Source organism: Tarenaya hassleriana, unplaced genomic scaffold, assembly GCF_000463585.1.
Source record: "Tarenaya hassleriana unplaced genomic scaffold, ASM46358v1 Cleome5, whole genome shotgun sequence".
Classification (NCBI taxonomy): Eukaryota; Viridiplantae; Streptophyta; class Magnoliopsida; order Brassicales; family Cleomaceae; genus Tarenaya; species Tarenaya hassleriana.
The window spans coordinates 5,838,458-5,857,584 of NW_010967707.1; the positions used below are offsets into that span (position 1 = coordinate 5,838,458).

General features: G+C 43.6%; 6 protein-coding genes across 7 annotated transcripts in view; 3 read left to right on the forward strand and 3 right to left on the reverse strand.

Moving 5' to 3' along the window:
• Nucleotides 1-5,797, forward strand: part of LOC104827237 (protease Do-like 7) — an 11,921-nt gene extending 6,124 nt beyond the window's left edge. The window contains exons 12-23 of the mRNA XM_010560373.2: nucleotides 247-327; nucleotides 844-893; nucleotides 1,304-1,469; nucleotides 1,882-2,385; nucleotides 3,027-3,209; nucleotides 3,290-3,395; nucleotides 3,861-4,031; nucleotides 4,099-4,178; nucleotides 4,258-4,485; nucleotides 4,607-4,825; nucleotides 4,918-5,075; nucleotides 5,355-5,797. Of these exons, the coding sequence (XP_010558675.1) occupies nucleotides 247-327; nucleotides 844-893; nucleotides 1,304-1,469; nucleotides 1,882-2,385; nucleotides 3,027-3,209; nucleotides 3,290-3,395; nucleotides 3,861-4,031; nucleotides 4,099-4,178; nucleotides 4,258-4,485; nucleotides 4,607-4,825; nucleotides 4,918-5,075; nucleotides 5,355-5,634 (2,226 nt within the window). The 3' untranslated portion in view covers nucleotides 5,635-5,797. The remainder of the gene's footprint in view (nucleotides 1-246; nucleotides 328-843; nucleotides 894-1,303; nucleotides 1,470-1,881; nucleotides 2,386-3,026; nucleotides 3,210-3,289; nucleotides 3,396-3,860; nucleotides 4,032-4,098; nucleotides 4,179-4,257; nucleotides 4,486-4,606; nucleotides 4,826-4,917; nucleotides 5,076-5,354) is intronic.
• Nucleotides 5,798-6,523: 726 nt separating this feature from the next.
• LOC104827238 (U-box domain-containing protein 3-like) lies at nucleotides 6,524-9,482 on the forward strand. Of its 2 annotated transcripts, XM_010560374.2 has the most exons (3): nucleotides 6,524-7,081; nucleotides 7,282-7,389; nucleotides 8,503-9,482. In XM_010560374.2, the coding sequence occupies exons 1-3, from the start codon at nucleotides 6,720-6,722 to the stop codon at nucleotides 9,374-9,376; spliced, it is 1,344 nt and encodes a 447-aa protein (XP_010558676.1). In that variant the 5' UTR covers nucleotides 6,524-6,719; the 3' UTR covers nucleotides 9,377-9,482. The 2 variants fall into 2 exon arrangements, with proteins under 2 accessions (XP_010558676.1, XP_010558679.1); XM_010560377.1 differs by lacking the exon at nucleotides 7,282-7,389 and having other exon boundaries at nucleotides 6,527-7,081.
• Nucleotides 9,483-9,731: 249 nt separating this feature from the next.
• LOC104827240 (DELLA protein RGL2) lies at nucleotides 9,732-12,228 on the reverse strand. The gene is given in 3 exon segments (XM_010560379.1): nucleotides 9,732-10,360; nucleotides 10,704-11,390; nucleotides 11,392-12,228. Coding segments are annotated over 3 exon segments (1,599 nt in total). The 5' UTR covers nucleotides 11,934-12,228; the 3' UTR covers nucleotides 9,732-9,990.
• A 146-nt stretch (nucleotides 12,229-12,374) lies between these two features.
• LOC104827239 (cytochrome P450 89A9) lies at nucleotides 12,375-14,228 on the reverse strand. Its single transcript, XM_010560378.2, has 3 exons — nucleotides 13,665-14,228; nucleotides 12,936-13,581; nucleotides 12,375-12,853 (listed from the first exon to the last, which is right to left on the reverse strand). The coding sequence occupies exons 1-3, from the start codon at nucleotides 14,178-14,180 to the stop codon at nucleotides 12,504-12,506; spliced, it is 1,512 nt and encodes a 503-aa protein (XP_010558680.1). The 5' UTR covers nucleotides 14,181-14,228; the 3' UTR covers nucleotides 12,375-12,503.
• A 1,035-nt stretch (nucleotides 14,229-15,263) lies between these two features.
• Nucleotides 15,264-15,932, forward strand: LOC104827468 (BTB/POZ domain-containing protein At5g17580-like). The gene has a single exon (XM_010560639.1). It carries the CDS (start codon nucleotides 15,264-15,266, stop codon nucleotides 15,930-15,932), a length of 669 nt encoding a protein of 222 aa, XP_010558941.1.
• A 798-nt stretch (nucleotides 15,933-16,730) lies between these two features.
• On the reverse strand, nucleotides 16,731-19,076 carry LOC104827241 (non-specific phospholipase C3). The gene is made up of 5 exons (XM_010560380.2): nucleotides 18,761-19,076; nucleotides 18,076-18,467; nucleotides 17,545-17,954; nucleotides 17,281-17,451; nucleotides 16,731-17,178 (listed from the first exon to the last, which is right to left on the reverse strand). Exons 1-5 carry the CDS (start codon nucleotides 19,007-19,009, stop codon nucleotides 16,829-16,831), a joined length of 1,572 nt encoding a protein of 523 aa, XP_010558682.1. The 5' UTR covers nucleotides 19,010-19,076; the 3' UTR covers nucleotides 16,731-16,828.
• Nucleotides 19,077-19,127: the final 51 nt, after the last annotated feature.

Below are 19,127 nucleotides of genomic sequence, written 5' to 3' on the forward strand. Positions count from 1 at the left end.
CAAGATTGGTTAGAAGGGGGGGGGGAGGACAAAGATAGGTCACTGAATTAAGTTCCACTCTGATTATTCTTTTCCTCCTTTTTGCCCGTGCATATGTGTGAAAATGGTATCTATTGAATAAGTGTTCCTGCTTCAGTGAAACTCGAATTCCGGGATTTTGTGTGACATACAGCAGTATCCAAAGTTATTTACTTTTTGCTCTGTTTGATACTAATCTCATCATGTGTTTGTTATTTTCATCCACAGGTTCAGAATTTACATTCAATAACACCAGACCACTTCCTGGAAGTGAGTGGTGCTGTCATTCATCCCTTATCTTATCAGCAGGTAATATGACACTCAAAAATTATTTAGAAATTCTTGCTCCTGGTTAGATGATCTTTCCGAGTGTTTGTTGGGTTTTACCTTTTAATTCTGCCATTATGGGTGAAAATGAAGTTACCGTAGATTATTGTCAGAGGCTTTCTCCAAAGAGAACTGTTATCTATAAGACTGATGTTTCATCACTTGGATCAAAATAAGGATATTTTTTTAGCTAAAATGGCAGGGGATCAATAATATGTATATTCAGAGATGCATCTTCCAGGGAAAACAACAACTTTAATGAAATTGTCTTAAGTTTTTAATCATTGTTTTAATTGGAAAAACTTGGTTGGAAAATTAGTTCCTTAAACTATTGTTGAATTCTTTGCTGGGTTTTTTAGAGTTGATGTGGTTAAATGGTGTGTTCTATAGCACACAGATGCTTGTTCCAATTGATGTCTTCTGTTGATAAAGACATTTCATTCTTCTGCTGGTGCTCTCTCATGGCATTTTATCATCAGAATGTTCTTGATGAAACAGGCTCGGAATTTTCGTTTTCCTTGTGGTCTGGCTTATGTTGCGGACTCTGGGTAAGTCCTCTGGCACTTATCATCAGAAGTTTATATTTTATTTAACTGTGCAACTCTCTAAAATGTATGCAGAATAGTCAGTGCTCCTCAACATTGTTTTTGTTTTGAAATGATTTATCTACATCTCCAGTACGAGGGATCACAAGAGAGCATAGTGGACCCTATTTGATCCTGAGAACTGCAAATTTTTTCTCTAAAATCAGTATTGCTTTTTAAGAGAGTTTTATTAGCTTTACACTTCTTTTTTACTTGTTTCCAACTTTGTTGCGCGACTTTGAGCATGTACTGTTAACTGATTGTTGCGTGGTCAATAGATTTGTTGTGTTAAGCTTATTCTAGTTGGAAGGAGTCTCTTCTGATGGTGCATTATCATGTTTACATGGGTGAGCTCTTTTTTTTTTTCTATGCAGATATATGCTATTTAGAGCTGGGATTCCTCGACACGCTATCATAAAGAAGTTTGCTAATGAGGAAATTTCTGGACTCGAGGATTTTATTTCTGTTCTTTCTGGACTTTCTAGGGGTTCCCGGGTTCCCCTGGAATACCTGTGTCACACAGATCGTCATCGTAGGAAGGTAAATGTAGTATTGCATGTTTACGAAATTTTTTTACCAGATATTCTGTTTCCTTTCTCGGCTGACATTACGGTTGATGCTAGTGTTTTTATGTGATATATTTCTGCATACTCTTCTTGTATAGAGTGGCTTAGTTATGTTAACAATTTGGTGATTCAGGCTGTTTTGTGTGATTATGACCTCTAGTGATTGCTGCTGTGCTTGAGAATGATCCTTACCTGTATGATTATTGGATAAATACACTCATTTTTTTTTCTACCCACGATTTCCAGAGGGAGTCCTCTATATGTATTTTTACTAATTCGTCCTGCCTTTTACATGTGTTTGCTGGATTCCATGTTTCTGGTTGAAATTTTCTATATTACACGAATGAGAAACGCTTAACTTCTTCATGGGTTTCGTTTCCCTGCAGTCTGTCCTAGTTACAATTGATCGCCATGAATGGTATGCTCCTCCACAAATATATACTCGCAATGACAGTTCTGGTTTATGGGATGTGAGCCCTGCCATTCAGCCTGGTGCTGTTTCACCATCAATTGGTTTTAGTGGCTTGCCTACAAGCCAGAATGTTCTTTACAGCTGCAACTCTCATCAAATAGAGCAAACTCATCCAACCAATGATGATGGCGTGACTGATGTTGTGACTGTAATGGGAGCCTCCTCTGGGGATGGTGCAGATGAACACTACTCTCAGGATGATTCTGGCTCAGGAGCAAAGAAACGAAAAGTGAAAGATGACGTGTCTTTAGATGGAGCTGTCACCAATGGTTCCTTACTTGGCAGTGAATTTAAGTCGGATGATGCAATGGTAACAGAGAATGAAGTCTTAAGAGACTCCCAAGGTGCAACAGCACTGGCTGCTAATAATGCTTCTTTTGCCGAACGTGTGATTGAGCCTGCTCTTGTGATGTTTGAGGTACGAGCTTTTCTTCTAAGCAAGTTTTTTGCCTTTGCATTGTACTTTTTGTTTCAAGTTGTTTTCTTCTTGCTTCTGACTTGTCATTCTCACATTTCATCCCGAAGGTGAGATTACTCTTTAGCATTTAATCAACAAGATTGGTTAGAAGGGAGAAAACATAGTTGAGAGAACCTTAGTAATTTCATCTCTGAAAGTTTTATAGATTTGCTAAGAAGATGGTTAGTGTCACACTCGAATAAGTTGTGTACAAAATGAATACCAGGTCCATATTTCTTACGCCAGTTACAGTTTTAGTTCAAAATTTCTTATTACTAACATTCTACGCATTAAAATGCTACATTGAGTTCTGTTAAATTATTTTGCCAACATATGCGCTACATGGATAATTACAAATTTAAAATAATAGTTGCTGATCATTTCTCTTATAAAGTCTGGAAATGTCAGTCCCTGAATGCTTGTTTGATCCTCCATTGAACTTTGGCCTGATGAAACGACATTTTCATGCAACATAGTAATTTGTTCTCATTGAGATGTGATTTGTGGTTACTATTGTTGAAATTCGGTCTTACGGTTTTTATCTCTTGTAAGGATATTGGTTAACTTGCATCTGCCGAAACAAAATCCTCTTTCTTATGCAGGTTCATGTGCCACCTTCTTGCAGTCTTGATGGTGTACACTCGCAGCATTTCTTTGGTACTGGTGTCATTATCTATCATTCTACTAGCATGGGACTAGTTGTGGTGGACAAGAACACTGTTGCGATATCTGCATCTGACATTATGTTGTCTTTTGCTGCTTTTCCTGTCGAGATTCCTGGAGAGGTGAGAATTTTTAGATGAATATGGCAGCACAAGTATTTGAAAGGAACCTTTGTCATTGATTTTTTTTAATTGAACTACAGGTGGTTTTCCTTCATCCTGTTCACAACTATGCTCTTATTGCTTATGATCCTTCTGCTCTTGGTACTGCTGGTGCTTCAGTTGTTCGTGCAGCTGAGCTGCTTCCTGGTAAGTTTGCTGCATCCATCGGTAAAAACACTTGGGGAAATCTGACTTTCTGTTCTTTGTCAAAAGCTACAAGCTTGTTCGACTGGTTCAATATGAAATTTTCTTTCTTGTCGTCTCTGGTTGAGTATCACCCTTTTAAAGAATCGTTCTGCTTTTTTGAGTAGGCCTGGTTGAATATTAAAGTTTCTTTCTTGCATTCTTTCCTTGCAAGACCCTAGACCAATGCTCCATCTAACCACAGCCGATTAGTTCGTAAATGTTAATGTTTCTTTGTCATAATTTGTTCCATCCATATGGAAATGTATCTGCTGGTTAGTTCCGAATTAATTCGATTGGTATAAGGAACTCAAGAAAGTTTCTAATTAATATAATCCGGTTTGTGTAGTTTCCTTCGCCCATCATGTAAAATTCCTTTCTAGTTGTGTCATGAGGACATTCTAACATTGAAATGCTTTGAATGAACAGAGCCTGCATTGCAACGTGGAGAGTCGGTCTATCTTGTGGGACTAAGTAGAAGTCTTCAAGCCACATCGAGGAATTCGTTTGTGACGAACCCATGTGCAGCTTTAAACATTGGCTCTGCTGATAGTCCACGATATCGAGCTACCAATATGGAAGTTATCGAGCTTGATACCGGTGAGAGTCTTATTTGATTACTTTTGACTTGTGCGAGGCTCTTACTCTCTGGTTCTTTTTCTCGCAGATTTTGGTAGCTCATTTTCAGGGGTTCTGACTGATGAGCAGGGAAGAGTTCGAGCTATATGGGGAAGCTTTTCAACTCAGGTACAGCTTTCGGGTTTGGTGTTCCTTATTTTTTGTTTCACAGTCTAAACATTCGAGGTTTCCTGTGAGTTGGTATCAGGTAAAATATGGTTGCAATTCATCAGAAGACCACCAATTCGTCAGAGGTATCCCGGTATATGCAGTCAGCCAAGTTCTGGAGAAAATCATAGCTGGCGGGAATGGACCGACTCTTCTCGTAAATGGTGTTGAAAGGCCAATGCCGCTCGTTCGGATCTTAGAGGTTGAGCTGTACCCAACTTTGCTCTCGAAAGCTCGGAGTTTTGGATTGAGTGATGAATGGATCCAAGTATGCCTTCTGGCTTATATCCTTTTTCTTTTCTTTCTTCTCTTCTTTATCGTCTGTCTTCTTTTTCTGAAAAATATACATATGGAAACCCCGAAGCATCGTTGGTTGGGATTTGACACAGGTTTTAGTGAAGAAGGATCCGGTCAGACGGCAAGTTCTACGGGTGAAAGGGTGTTTGGCAGGATCAAAAGCCGAAAACCTTTTAGAACAAGGAGACATGGTTCTGGCGGTGAACAAGAAACCAGTCACATGCTTTCGTGACATAGAGGATGCGTGCCAAGAATTGGATAAAAGCAGCAGCGACAGTGATGGGAATCTTAATCTAACAATTCTCCGGCAGGTGGTGACGAGAAAAAAAAGAGATGACTTTCTGGTTCTGAATCCTTGTTACTAGTAATTTATTTTATCTGTTTTTTTTTTATATAAATCCAGGGACGAGAAATGGAGCTGAGAGTGGGAACCGATGTGAGGGATGGGAATGGAACGGCGAGAGCCATAAACTGGTGTGGATGCGTGGTTCAGGATCCTCATTCCGCTGTCCGTGCTCTCGGGTTTCTTCCCGAGGAAGGTCATGGCGTCTACGTGGCAAGGTTCGAGCTTTACATTCATATACACACACACATTCATCGTCGGGATACCTTGTCGCACCTGTTAAGGTGTTGTCGTTGTGACCTAAAGGTCACGGCTTTGAATCCTAGATGCAGCCTCTTGTAGAATATTATGGAAGATAAGGGTTTAGGGTTTTTGCCTATAAATACACCTTTGTGGTGGAACTCTTCCCCGAAACTTAGCTCAGCGAGGATGATATGCTTTATGTACCGGGCTGTCCGTTATGTACACATTCATCATCATCATGGTCATGATGGCAGGTGGTGTCATGGAAGTCCGGCGCACAGGTACGGGCTGTACGCTCTGCAGTGGATAGTGGAGGTGAACGGAAAGGCGACGCCAGACCTGAACGCGTTCGAGAGAGCGACGAAGGAGATAGGGCATGGGGAGTTCGTGAGGATAAGGACCGTGCACCTGAACGGGAAGCCTCGGGTGCTGACGCTGAAGCAGGACCTCCATTACTGGCCCACCTGGGACATCCACTTCGACCCCCTCTCCGCCTTCTGGCGTCGCCTTGTCATCAACTCCCGCCTCCTTTGATTTTCTTCTCAAACAAAAAAAACACAATGTGGGATTTATGGGATATAATAAAAATGTCTACTTTCTACGCAAGCGATGTGATTTGTTTTTTTTTAATTAGTGTATTTTGATCTTAATGTTGTAATTTAAACAAATTATCTGATATTTATTGTTTAAAAATACATAGACTAAGTACAAAATTATAATCTGTACCATATCTAAGAAATATCATTACTTTTTGAATTTATATGTTTTGACAAGGAAATAAGAAGCTTTGACCATGAAGAAAATGTAGTCTTTTAATATGTATGAGTTGATAAGTTTAAAATTAAATGTTATGCTCTTAAGAAATTTGATTATTTATTTACAAATGAAATATAATAATTATTTCAAATATAAAAAATTACAATAATCAATTTTTGTGAAAAATAAATATACATTGTTTTGGTACAAATATTGGATACAATTATTTATTTATTAGCGTTTTTATTTATCTCTAATGTTTCTGTTTTGATTTGATTGGATTTTTTCAACAATTACTTTTTTAGGCTTGATTGTATATTGTATTTTTTTCGATTTAATTCAGTTTTTAGTAATGAAATTGATATATGCACCCTTTATAATAAGCTTATTTGTTTACGGGATTCTTTAATATTTTATAGGATTTACTTATGATGTAACAGAAAAGACTTGAAAAAAATCACTTGATTAGTGATTGGACTTCATAAATAAACTTTGACCATACTGTTAAAAGCCGTCACGTCAAGACCATTTTTCCCGTCAGTCCCGATCTATTTTTTTTTTTTGTAAATAGATCTATTTTTATTTTTGTTACGTGCTTTATATTTTATATATAATAGACATACATACTTATAATATATTGACTATGGCAGAAATATAATACAAGTGTTTTCTATGTCACGATCTATATATACGTATATGTATAAAGATCTATATATACGTATATGTATAATATCTTCTATATACATGTATCTTATAACGGTTGAGCCAACGCCTTTCTCCCACGTTTCTTTCTCTCTCTCTCTCTCCCCTAACGTAAACCTCTCAACAGATTTTTCCTCTCTCTTCCTCGACCTTCTCCGGTAATGGACCGCATCGGAGATAACAGCAGCTCCGCCGCCTCCTCCTCCTCCTCCGTTTCATCTCTCGAGTGCGAGTCGCCACGCGGCGGAGGTGGAGGTCACGAATTGCCGCCATTGGCCGGTGCGTTGTTGTCGTCTTCCGCCGCCGTCCAGCGAGCTCTCCGCTTAATCGGATCGAATGACCCAGATTCCAGGTTTTTTGCCGCCAGTGAGATCCGACGGCTCACGAAGACGTCACAGAGGTACCGCCGACACCTGAGTCAGGCCGTGGAATCGCTCGTTTCGATGCTCCGAGCTGACTCGCCTGAGTCACACCACGAGGCGGCTCTTCTTGCTCTTCTTAACCTCGCCGTCAAAGACGAGAGGTACGTTCCTCTGCCTTTTCCCGTATGGATTCTCGAGTTACGTTTCTTGAACGAATTTTGCTCGAAAACTAGACCCAAATCATCATGAGATCAATCAAATGAAAAATCAGGTTAAGTAAATTCATCGAAAATCACAGGTAATAGATAGGGATTAAGAAGTGGTTAATCACGATTACGTGCACGTGTTTTCCTCCTGAAAGGACGAAGAAAAAATTCATCAAGGTTCAATTACATCAACTGGGTTATCTTTATCTGAGGGTGGGAATTCGTGGCTGTCGGTGGGGGCATCGTGTCAATTCGGGATTAGTGTAAGTAATCACGGTTTAATTACTGTAAGTGACAAAGCCGGATCGTCTCATCACAGTGGGTTGAATAGATAGAACTTTTCTCCTTTTATCTGTGTGTTGGTGTAGCTTTTTTTTTTTGTTTTTTTGCTTGGATCATACTCTATGTTCCCTGAGGATTTTTCTCTTCTTTTATTATCCTTTTGCTTCCTTTCGAAGGATATATATACCTTTTTTTTTTTCGTGGGGAGATTCAATCTTCATGGGGTTCATCCATTCTGGGGAATAGGATATTTCGTCACAGTTCTAATGGGCATTCTTCCTTATTTATTGTTTCTTCCTTTGCCTCTCTTTTTCTTTTGATTCTAACTCGGCGGCGGTTGTTTTCCTATAAAGTCGGATACTTCCTTTTTCATTTCTTGATATTTATGACTTTTTGGATGGTTCAGAACGGAATCCTTGGCCCGAGAAATATCGTTTCCTCAGCCACCTTGACCATGATCTCATGTCCTAAGAGATGCTGTCAGTTTCAGCAGTTAGATCAACTTACGTGTTCAATGCAAACTGCTTGGTAGCTAATAGAGAATAGCAGATCACACAGTATCTCTCCCTCTCTACCTCCTCATTAGGAAAGTGAACATTTATTATGTCTGTGGAAAGATAGAGGTTGCTTCTTCTCAAGAATGAATTGCCTTTGCTTTCTGTGTTGGGATCATTTTCTGTGATGGTAGCTGGTTGAAGTTATTGCATCTGTTCTGGTTCCTGAGATGGTAGCCCATTTTCTTCGGTCTAAACTCTGAAACCACCAATTCACAGTAATGAAATCCATCTAGAGGCGCAAAAAAGCAATGCAAAGTAACCACCTTTTCTTGCTCTTTACTTTTTCTCCCCCTAATTTTTTAATGAATACTTTATTTTCTCCTGTCCAGAAACATTAATTCTTTAATCCAAGATCTAGATCTGCTTGTTTTCCATGCCTCTTTGGTCGCGTTTCCTATGAGGGGTGGGCGGTTATGCCAAATTTTCTTGAATTTCAATTGTTAGGCCTCCAAAAGTGAATCTGAAGATCTGATTTTTCATCCACAGGTTGATATGTCAAATAAGATTGATCTGAAAACATTGCTGTACATATTTCAGGAACAAGGTCAGAATCGTTGAAGCCGGTGCCTTGGAGCCGATTATCAACTTCTTACAGTCAGATAGCCCGACACTGCAAGAGTATGCTGCTGCATCTTTACTCACACTCTCTGCCTCAGCTAACAACAAACCCATCATCGGTGCATATGGTGCGATCCCTCTCCTCGTTAAAGTCGTTACAGACGGAAACCCACAAGCCAGGGTTGACGCTGTGATGGCCCTCTCCAACTTGTCAACACTCTCTAATAACCTGAGCATGATACTGGGATCAAAGCCGATTCCCTCTATACTGAATCTTCTCAAGTCATGTAACAAGTCATCGAAAGCAGCCGATAAATGCTGTTTTCTGATAGAATCATTGGTGGGTTCGGAAGAGGGAAGAACAGAATTGACATTTTCCGAAGGAGGAGTATTTGCGGTAGTGGAGATTCTCGAGAACGGGTCTCCACAAGGCAGGGAACACGCGGTGGGGGCCCTTTTGACGATGTGCGAGAGCGATAGAAGTAAATACAGGGAGGTGATTCTAAGAGAAGGTGTGATACCGGGACTGCTGGAGCTGACAGTACAAGGGACGGCGAAATGTCAGACAAGGGCGCAGAGACTGTTGTGTCTGCTGAGGGAGGAGAACGAGAGATCGGAGCTACAGACAGAGAAAATGGAAAGCATAGTGACGAACATAATGTGTCGGATAGAAGAGGGAGAGGGAAAGGCGAAGAAGATGGTGGAGGAGATGGTGAGAGTGAGCATGGAGAAGAGCTTCGAGGGGCTCTCGAGAAGAAGAACGAGCCAACGTACGAGGCCTCGTCTAAGAGGTAGTAAGACCTTCCCTCCCTCCCACTCCCCTCTTGCCAACAGCAGGAGGCTTAGCCCTTAATCAAAGTGAAGGAAGTGGTTAAATGTACGGGGCCTTGTCTGGTTCGAGGGATTCGTTTCACAAACAAATACAGTGTTGATGATATAAAGAGAAAGCTTTGCATACACTCAAGAAGCCTCCATATATATGTATATATCTTATTGGAAGTCGTAAAAAAAGGGGGAAATTCACATTATCTATAACCAAACAAAAAGAGTTACGTAGCCATAGACGAAAGCAGTTCAGTGCATTTGTTTGTTTTGCAACATTACATTACGATACGAGAGATGAATGGTGCTGATATGATTTACTCGCAGAGCCAGTTATTTGCCGACGTTTCATTCGAGTCGGTCCAAATTTATGCATTCAGAGCATATACCATTATGATTATTATTATTCCTTCCATTTAATAACTGACTTACACGTCTCTCTTTTACGACGACTACTGCGTTTAGAAAACGATAAAACAAGTTATTGGGGCTCAAACTGTAAAAACAAATCTACTGGGGTATGTTAAAGCAAAACTACTTACTACTCTTTGGGGCTCAAACTGTAAAAACAAATCTACCGAGGTATGTTAAAGCAAAACTACTTACTACTCTTTCTGACTGTCATTCCTCTTCCGAGTTGACTCATTACAGCGACTCACCGAGTTTCCAAGCCGAGGTGGAGATGAGCGACCGCGTGTGCCACCCGACCATGATACATCCGTGGTTGTCCTCCACTCTGTAGCCATTGCCGCCGCCACCGAAGATCGCCAGAAGCATACTCGCTTGCTTGAACACGTTCGACCCGAGGTGAACCGGGACGAACCCGGCCGATCTCATCCGGGTCCGCCACTGAGTCAGCGTCTCGTGCCGCTCGATTCGGTCACCGCCCCCGGCCCCAACCACGTTCACGATCTGTCTCCCGAGGTACACCTCAGACATGACTCGGTCCTGACTCAGCACGCTGCTCTCGAGCGAGTCGAACAGGCTCGAGTAGTAGTGAAGCGCTTCGTTGAACCTATCCAGGAAAACGACGCCGTTGTGGTTCGCCTCCTGCTCCACCACCGTCATGATATCCGGCCTAAGCTTCTTCATAGCCGCGAGGACTTTCTCGATCGAGCCGGGTCGGGCCAGAAGTGGGTGGAGCCCGAACACGGAATTCACCACGAGGATCTCGGATTCAGGTCGGGTCTCGAACATATCGGGTTCGAGATCCGACAAACTGTCGACAACCAAGCCCTTGAACCACGTTCACGATCTGTCTCCCGAGGTACACCTCAGACATGACTCGGTCCTGACTCAGCACGCTGCTCTCGAGCGAGTCGAACAGGCTCGAGTAGTAGTGAAGCGCTTCGTTGAACCTATCCAGGAAAACGACGCCGTTGTGGTTCGCCTCCTGCTCCACCACCGTCATGATATCCGGCCTAAGCTTCTTCATAGCCGCGAGGACTTTCTCGATCGAGCCGGGTCGGGCCAGAAGTGGGTGGAGCCCGAACACGGAATTCACCACGAGGATCTCGGATTCAGGTCGGGTCTCGAACATATCGGGTTCGAGATCCGACAAACTGTCGACAACCAAGCCCTTGAACTCGAATTCGACCCCAATATTGTCGGCATACCGAGCGAGCTTCCGACCAACTTGATGAACCCCGTCGAAGGTCTCTGACGGCGGTGGTCCGACGGCGGGGGGATGAAACGACGGGGGGCCGCCGTCGCGGAGGGCCAAGGCTTGCATCAGAGCCGGCCACTGCATGCCTTGTCGGAGCCCGAGGTCGATGACGTGAACTTCACGCGCCTCCGAGAGGGCCTCGAGAATGGCTTGGTTGGCGGTGAGGTGGGCGAATTTGAGGTAAGGGCAAGAAGGCTCGTGGAAATGCATCTTCAAAACGTCGTCGTGTGAGTCGCCGGGGAATATTCGATATATTCTCCGGGCCAAGGCTTCGGTGAAGTACGTGGCCACTTTCCCCATCGCCCCAGCCTGAGAGGCTGCGAGTAGACCCACGCGCTTCACCAGCGCATCCGCAAGTTCAATGTTCCCCAGCTGAACCGGCGCACGCCACGAGCGTATGGACCAGTCTGACTCCGGCCTCCGGCGACTGAGCGACCACCACCGGCCGATCAAACCCGGTCAGTGGGTCGTACCAGGGCTCTAGTCTCATCCTCTTGCTCTGATTCTCGTCCTCCGGCCCATCCGCCGGGTATGCCGACATACCCGGGATTGCCCAGAGGTCCTGTTCGGATCCGTCGCCGCAGATTCCGAGTCGGGTCGGGTCGAGATCAGTGGGATCGTCGGACTCGAGCATGTCCTCGACCCAGCGGGAGAGTTCGGAAGGGTTGTAGTGAACGGTGTCGTTGAGGGAACCGGAGGTGACGTCATCATGAGTCAAGTCCATCTCGAGCTGTTGGAGCTTCTGAGCGACTCCGGTCATGTCTAAAGGCCGGACTTTGTAACCCATAACCGCGAAAAGCTCATCCATGTTGTCTGCTCCTCCTTCATCGGGCGAAACCGAAACCGGGTTCTTACCTTTGTCCACCATTGAATGACCTTCTCCCGATGAAGGGTCCCACGACTCTACATGTCCTCTCTTCATCTTTTTTTTTTTGTTTCAGCTCTTCATTTACGGGAGAGGAGTTGAAAGTGAACAAGTTTACTTCTTCTTCTTCTTCATGGGAGTGTTGTGAGTTTTCGGGAGACAATCTGAGGAAAACTAACGAGAATCGAAAATGGAACTTTATTTATACAACGAGAGAGAGAGAGAGAGAGAGAAACCTGGAGAGTTTCAGAGATAAGCAATTATTGTAGTTTCACTTTTTCCCAATTCCGAGAATTCGTTTGAAGACTTTATCTCCAAACATTTAATTTTTCTCTCACATAAAAACATTTAATTATTATTAAATAATTCATTACAAATGTTGAATTCCGACCGTAGAAATACGTAGTATCTCCAGTTTCAGTTGCAGATTGTATAGATACGGTGAGGTTAAGCACACGTGATCACTACTTGTGTACTAAACAGAGAAGACAGAACATCTAGTTAAAAGTACATTAGATTACCATACCCTATTAGAGGAAGTAGATTTCACAATATTAAACTAGTAAAAGTACATTATTAGATTACACATGATATGGTCACATCATCATCATCAACATACACAGCTAATTAGTTATTATCATTCCTAGGATGAATGGTAGCTCGGAAAGGATGTTTCATGACCATGGTGATGAACTGCTGCTTCTCAGACAAGTCCACCTCTTCACCTTCCAAGCATTTCCATTCAAACCTCCATACCAAATTGGCCACAAAGTATTCAAGGTGAAGTAATGCGAGGCCATAACCGGGACATATCCTTCGTCCCGCCCCGAACGGCATCATCTTGATCTCGCGGCTTCCCGTCATATCATACGCCTGAACTTCGCCTTTCTCTATGAACCTCTCCGGCTTAAACTCCATGGGATCTTCCCACACTTTCGGGTCCCTACCCATTTCTCCTACCATGAAGTTGATAGTACCTATCCAAAAAGACGCAATGAGTCAGTTCTCTTTGTACAGAGGATCAACTCAAATACTGCCACAAGTGAGAGGAACAGTTACCGTCACGTGGAACGAGGAGTCCGCCCAAGACGGTGTCGTGGGTGGCACGATGGTAAGACAGGTAATGTCCCGGAGGATGTCTCCTCAAACTCTCCAAAACCACAGCTTTCAGATAAACCAGTCTGCTCAGGTCTTCTTCCTCCATCTCCTTTTCTCCGACAACACTCTTCATCTCCTCGTACACCTTCCTCTGTATCTCCGGGTACTTTACCATGTTCGCCATTATCCACTGTATCGCCGTCGCCGTCGGATCCGTCCCTGCGTTCAGAAACTCCGAGCACAAACTCACAATCTCCGACCCCTTCAGCTTCCTCTTCTTCTCCTCCTCCGGAATCTCCAGACCCATCAACGTATCCGCGTAGCAGAGAACTTCGCCCGAATCTTTCCTCCGATCATTCACGAAACGGAGGATGACGTCTTCCTGGGATTTGCGGAGGTTCAAGAACTGCCGCCATTTTTTCCGGAGCAAGAACTTGGTGACGCTTGGGAAAATGTTGAGAACGCTGAATTTGGCGTAGCTCATAAGCATTTGGTACTGAGCTTCTTCTATCTCTTTGATCTCTTCCCGTCCCAGCTTCTCTCCGAAACACATGAGGGCCAGCAGGCAGAACATCGCGTGCCGGAGATGCCCGAGGACATCGGAAACCTACGACGGAACAAATCGGAGAATTTTAGCAGATCAGAGCGGGTGAATCGAAGTTGGTAGGAAGACAGAGAAACGCAAAAAACCTGTCCCTTCTCCTTCTGTTCCGCCTTGAGGAGTTCGACGAGGATCTCGAAAGCCCACTTCCTCGACGGCGCGTGGGATCTCACGCGCGAGGGCTGTAGAATCTCCGACGTGAGATTCCGCCGGAGAGTCCTCCAGAGTGGGCCATAGAAGGCGGAGTGGATGTCGTGTTGGTCGGCGGTGATGACCCTCGTGGTGGGAGGAGCCCGAGGACGGTCGGAGAAGATGGAGCCGTTTTGGACAAGGGCCTCGTGGGCGAGGAACCTGTCGGAGACCCAGATGGAGGGCTTGGAGCCCACGTGGAGACAGATGATTGGTCCGTGGCGGGCGGTGAGGTCACGGAGAACGCCTTGGAAGTCGGAGAAGCTGTTCTTCTTGAGCCATTGGATGTTTCCGATGACCGGAAAACGAGGTGGGCCCGGAGGGAGTTCGTGGGCAGGCCTGAAGAAGAAGAGTTTCAGGGTCAGGGAGAAGCAAAGAGAGAGGAAGACGATGGAGAGGATGGTGATTATCTCCATTTCGATTGCTACTAAATTATGATCTCGTGCCCTCTCTCTTTATGGAAGTTTTGATTTTTTTCGTAAATGATTTTTCTCAGGTGAACCCAAGTGGACCAACCAAGAAACGGGTCCTGAATAGAGAGAGAACATCGTACGCAATGTGGTGACGTGTCAATTCGAACGTTCTCGACCTAAGGATGGACCACTTGGCAAACAGGAAAGTGCCCTTGGCAGTTTCAATTATTTACGGAATAACCGAACCGTAGAAATGGAACAAGACATAATTGTATAATCCCATATCAAACGGTTATAATTTCTTTAAATTTACAAAAACTAAAATCGAAGCGATTTAAAAAATAAATGAAAAAACCAACAATTTATTTAAAAAAATGAATCATTTACCGAAATCGAAAAGAAATAAAGTTTATATAAAAACCCAAAGGTTATAATTTTTCTATAATCGAAATAATTAAAAACCGAATCAAAACCAAAAATGGTCACGCATACCCAACACTTGTCCAAAAAACTCAATTTACGTGTGCGAATGCATTTTCCTTTGGTTTTCTTGTTTTGTTTTTACGCTTGGCTTCATGCGAATTGGCCTCGATCCAATCATCTCACATATAGGATTAGTCTCCTAAATATATATAGAGATACTGATATTAGTCTCCTAAGTATCCATTTGAAAACTCCGGTTTCTATACATAAATAAAAATAGAAGCAACATTTTTTCTATTTTTTTAATAGTTGATTGAGTGGATTCGGAGGATTTTAGCTGTATGTAATTCCTCCAACCAATTTAATTATGATTTTGCTTATTTTATGAGACGTCACATCTTTCAAAAGCAAATGTTAGTAATAATAATATTTTTTTTAATAACACTCGCCATTTCAATCTGAAGTAATATTTTGACCAAGAAATCAGCTAAAGTCACCGAGTTGCTCGAGCAAAACGCGCTTGAAGAACTCAGTTTGCTGCTCAGAGTCCTGGACACTGACCCGGGAACGTTTCAGCTCATCGCAAGGCTCTGCTATGGCTATGAAGTTCAGTTTTCCTATGACGACATCGTGCCTGTCATCTGCCTTGCGTATTGTCTCGGGATGAACGACCAACACGGTTCGGATAACTTGTTGAACAAGGCAGCGGCGTTCTTGGAACGAGACTGTGAAATCTCTTTGAGCCAAGTAGAGGAAATTGGACTTCTTAATGTCTTCTTGGAATCTCTCGTCGAAATGGCTGTGAACGATCCAAGGCTTTTGGGTGAGCCAATCAGAAACAACAACTGTGAGGCCGAGGAAGAAAAGGAAGGCGATGATTACAGGCCTAACCCGAGAAGACGACTGTTCGTTCTTGACAGGAAATCAGAAGATCTGATCACTGTACCGCTTCAGTTATACGAATCATTGATTCGTGCAATGGATGCACAGAACGTTCCCACGGAAAATCTCGTTTCATCGATCTGCAAATACGCAAAGAGATGGGTTTTCGAGGAAATTTCAGGGGATAAAAACTTTTCTTTCCCCAAGAGAGAATGCCATAGAAAAGCAATTGAAGCCGTGGAGCAGCTCCTGCCTCACCAGAGAGAAGCCGTTCCTTGTACGTTCTTGTCTGAATTGCTAAAACAGTCAATCTTGCTAGAAGCAAGCTCTAGTTGCAGAGACGGCTTCGAGGTTAAGGTTGGGAAACAGCTAGACATGGCTACAGCAAAAGACCTTCTGATTATATCAAACGGATACCCAAAGAGAACGAGTACGATGCCGAGCTGGTGAGAAGAGCTCTGAAGAACTTTTACAGTAACCACGATGATACATCGGGTTTTGTCAAAGTAGCGAAAATAGTGGAAGAGTTCCTGGCCGAGGCAGCAAGGGATGTCGGCCTGAGAGTTCAAACATTCGTGTCCTGAGCCGAGCTATCAATGGCTGTGGCTGCATCGTTACTGAGATACGCTGACAGAATATACAGGGCGATCGACATTTTCTTGGAAAGTCACAAACACTTGACGGAATCCGAGAGGCTCGAGGCGTGTAAAGTTCTTGACTGCCAGAAACTGTAACCAGAGGCTTGCGAACACGCCTCCAAGAACGAGAAGCTTCCGTTGAGAATCGTTGTTCAGGTATTGTTCGCGTCACAGCTGCAGATACGTGAAATCGTTGGCTAAAGAAATGAAAGGTATGGAACAGAAATCAAAGGAGGGAGATGAAGAAGAAGAAGAAGACATAGAGTTTTCAGGGGACATCAATGGCGATGAGGAACAGGAGAGTGATTACAGGAGGAATGAGACAGACAGAGGATGTCTTATCCATAGTGGGAAGAAGAGATCAAAGAAGATGAGCATTTGGGTAGAAGTGAAGAGGAAGTTTGGTTGCATGTCTTCAGTAGATGCATGCACTTGCCATGTCAAGAAGAAGAAGAAGAAGTTTCATCACAAGTAAAGATTCCTACATTATCGGTATATTTTATTTTCTTGATTATCAGATAATCAAATCAGTTAACAATTATGGGCATCATGTTATATAAGAGGTATCCGTGTGTGTGTGTATATATATATGTATATCAGTGAGCGTATATGAGACAAGTAAGAGGTTGATCATAAACACAGCATAAACCTTAACATCAAAACCAGACAAAGCATGGAATGTCACAATCTTGAATTAGAATCCTCTATTTAATTATCACAGATTAAACAAGAAAACAGCTTCTCGATTAAAGATTTCGGATTCGAACTACGAGTACCTCCATGTTTGGCAAGATCGACGATATCATGCTCATGAACTCCTCTCTCTTTAGCCTTTCTCGACTCGTCGTAGAAACTTGTGAAAGCTTCTTCGACATACTTTGCACCGTCTAAGACTTTCATGTTCTCGACGATCTTGAACGGATAAATATCTTTGATGTGATCACCTTTCAAAACAGCAGCCGCTTGAATCAGTTCTGTCTGAAACTCGGTTAGTTCTTCGTCCTCTTCCTGCGTTCCAACATCAAGATCTCTGTCCCTTGGAGGTTCAGGCAGTGTAACTGTAGATATATATGACCGAAATATGATGAACTAAAGTTTGTAACTTTACATTTTACTATATCAAAACTATATGTCTTAACATTTTGTATAAATTAATGTACCTGGACAATCAGTCCTTGGACTAGTCTTGTTGATGACAGATTCAAACGTTCCGGCCCAAGCGTCACGCTTTGTGAGGAAGCTCTTGAGGTTGAATATCTTCTTCAATGTCGCGGGAATTGAAGAATGCTCGAACTGAGACGTCGGCTCTGGCCCCAACGGCTCGTGTAACACTACACGTATATATACCATCAATACATTAAATGTGTATATATATACACGTCCAAGATTTACATGCATCTTGCTTATGTACCACGGTGACGTACCGGTTCCAGGCTGAATCCAAGGTGAGATTAGTAAGACCGGGACTCGAACACCAAGCCGATCGAACTTGAAGTTGTACGGCTCGGGTCCGACCAAACCGTCAGGATTAGGGACACCATTGATGGGCGTAGGGACGTGGTCATAGTAGCCGCCGTGTTCGTCATAAACGACGACGAAAAGGGTCTCGTTCCATTGCGGACTGGCTCGCAAAGCCTCGTAGATCTCCTTGACGAGCTTTTGGCCTTCTCGGACATCGTTCTTGGGGTGGTCGTCGTTGGCTGGAGCCGACACGACCTTGAAGTAGCGTGGCTCGATCACCACGTAGTTCGGGAGTTTGCCTTCTTTGCAATGCCTCTTGAAGCTTAGGCTGTACTGATGGAAGTTGTCTACGTACTTCAGCTTCCTAAGGTTTCTGCTCCATGTTTCAGAAAAATGGCATGGAAAAGAGTTTGCAAGAAAAATGATCAGATATGTAATGGAATCCACGTCTGAGCTATGGTCAAACCCTAATCATGAGATCAAAGGGAAGTAACCTGTAGAAGAGACAGTTTGGAAAAGACTGATAATAAATCCCGAAACTGAAGCCACTCTCTTCAAGAGATTCAAAGACAGTTTTCTGAGGGAACCCGTTAACGAGCTTGTTCGTGTCGTTGCTAAAAGCTCCGTGGGAAGTGGCCGAGTGGACGAAGAGGCGGTTGGGTTGCGTCGACGAAGGCAACGACGAGAACCACCGGTCACAGACGCCGAACTCCTTCACCAGCTCCATGAAAACCGGTAACTTTTCCGGCGGAAAACCCTGCATCACCACCTTCTCCGCCATTCCCGGTGTTATCGCCTCCGCATTTTGCACGAACCCGTTCATCTTCGCCTCCGGGTACGGATACTCCGGGCTGAACGGTTTCCCGAACACTTGCTCGTAGATCGCCTGCTCCCACCAAACCATGTTATACCCACCGGTTCGATACTAAACCGGAGATTAAGTACTCGGTAATTAAAACCGGTTGTCTATACGGCATACATACGTGTTAAATAAAACCGGTATTTCGGTTCCGAGAAGCTATTACATAATAATCCAATCTACATAAACCCACGCACACGTACATGTAAACCAGAAAAAGAGAGTTGAATGATTGAATCTATTAGGACATTAATTGTTGTAACCAAAAATCGGGAAAACCGGATCGGATCTGTACCGGAACCGGTTAAAGAAGGAAGTACCTGGAAGGAGTGACCGGGATCGGGATCGATGATCTGGGAATCTTTGCCGAAGAAGATCTGAGCGGAGTTTGGGTCCGATGTGGAAACCGGGTTCGATTTCGGTTCAGACTCGGTTACTCCGTCGATTTCCGGGTTTAGCTCCTTAAACCAACCCAGCATGTGGTCGAAGGACCGGTTCTCCTGTACCAAAACGACGACGGTTTTGATCGGACATGATGATGAATCGCCGGAGCTGGTCTCCTCCACCATTGTCTGAGTCTTCTCTCTCTCTCTCTCTCTCCTTCTCACTCTTCTCTCTCTTTCTGTCTTCGTGCTAATTATTGTCCGACGAAATGATTGTTTATAATGTACTGATGATAATGATCAG

Coding starts and splice junctions, on each gene's coding strand:
- LOC104827241 (XM_010560380.2), bottom strand. CDS start 19,009: ATGGTGGAGGAGACCAGCTCCGGCGATTCATCATCATGTCCGATCAAA. Junction 18,468..18,760: donor ATCCCGGTCACTCCTTCCAG/GTACTTCCTTCT, acceptor TGGTGGGAGCAG/GCGATCTACGAGCAAGTGTT. Junction 17,179..17,280: donor TCCAAGGACTGATTGTCCAG/GTACATTAATTT, acceptor ATATATCTACAG/TTACACTGCCTGAACCTCCA.
- LOC104827238 (XM_010560374.2), top strand. CDS start 6,720: ATGGACCGCATCGGAGATAACAGCAGCTCCGCCGCCTCCTCCTCCTCC. Junction 7,082..7,281: donor CTCGCCGTCAAAGACGAGAG/GTACGTTCCTCT, acceptor TCCTCCTGAAAG/GACGAAGAAAAAATTCATCA. Junction 7,390..8,502: donor CGTGTCAATTCGGGATTAGT/GTAAGTAATCAC, acceptor TACATATTTCAG/GAACAAGGTCAGAATCGTTG.
- LOC104827468 (XM_010560639.1), top strand. CDS start 15,264: ATGAACGACCAACACGGTTCGGATAACTTGTTGAACAAGGCAGCGGCG.
- LOC104827239 (XM_010560378.2), bottom strand. CDS start 14,180: ATGGAGATAATCACCATCCTCTCCATCGTCTTCCTCTCTCTTTGCTTC. Junction 13,582..13,664: donor AACAGAAGGAGAAGGGACAG/GTTTTTTGCGTT, acceptor GTTCCGTCGTAG/GTTTCCGATGTCCTCGGGCA. Junction 12,854..12,935: donor ACTCCTCGTTCCACGTGACG/GTAACTGTTCCT, acceptor CTTTTTGGATAG/GTACTATCAACTTCATGGTA.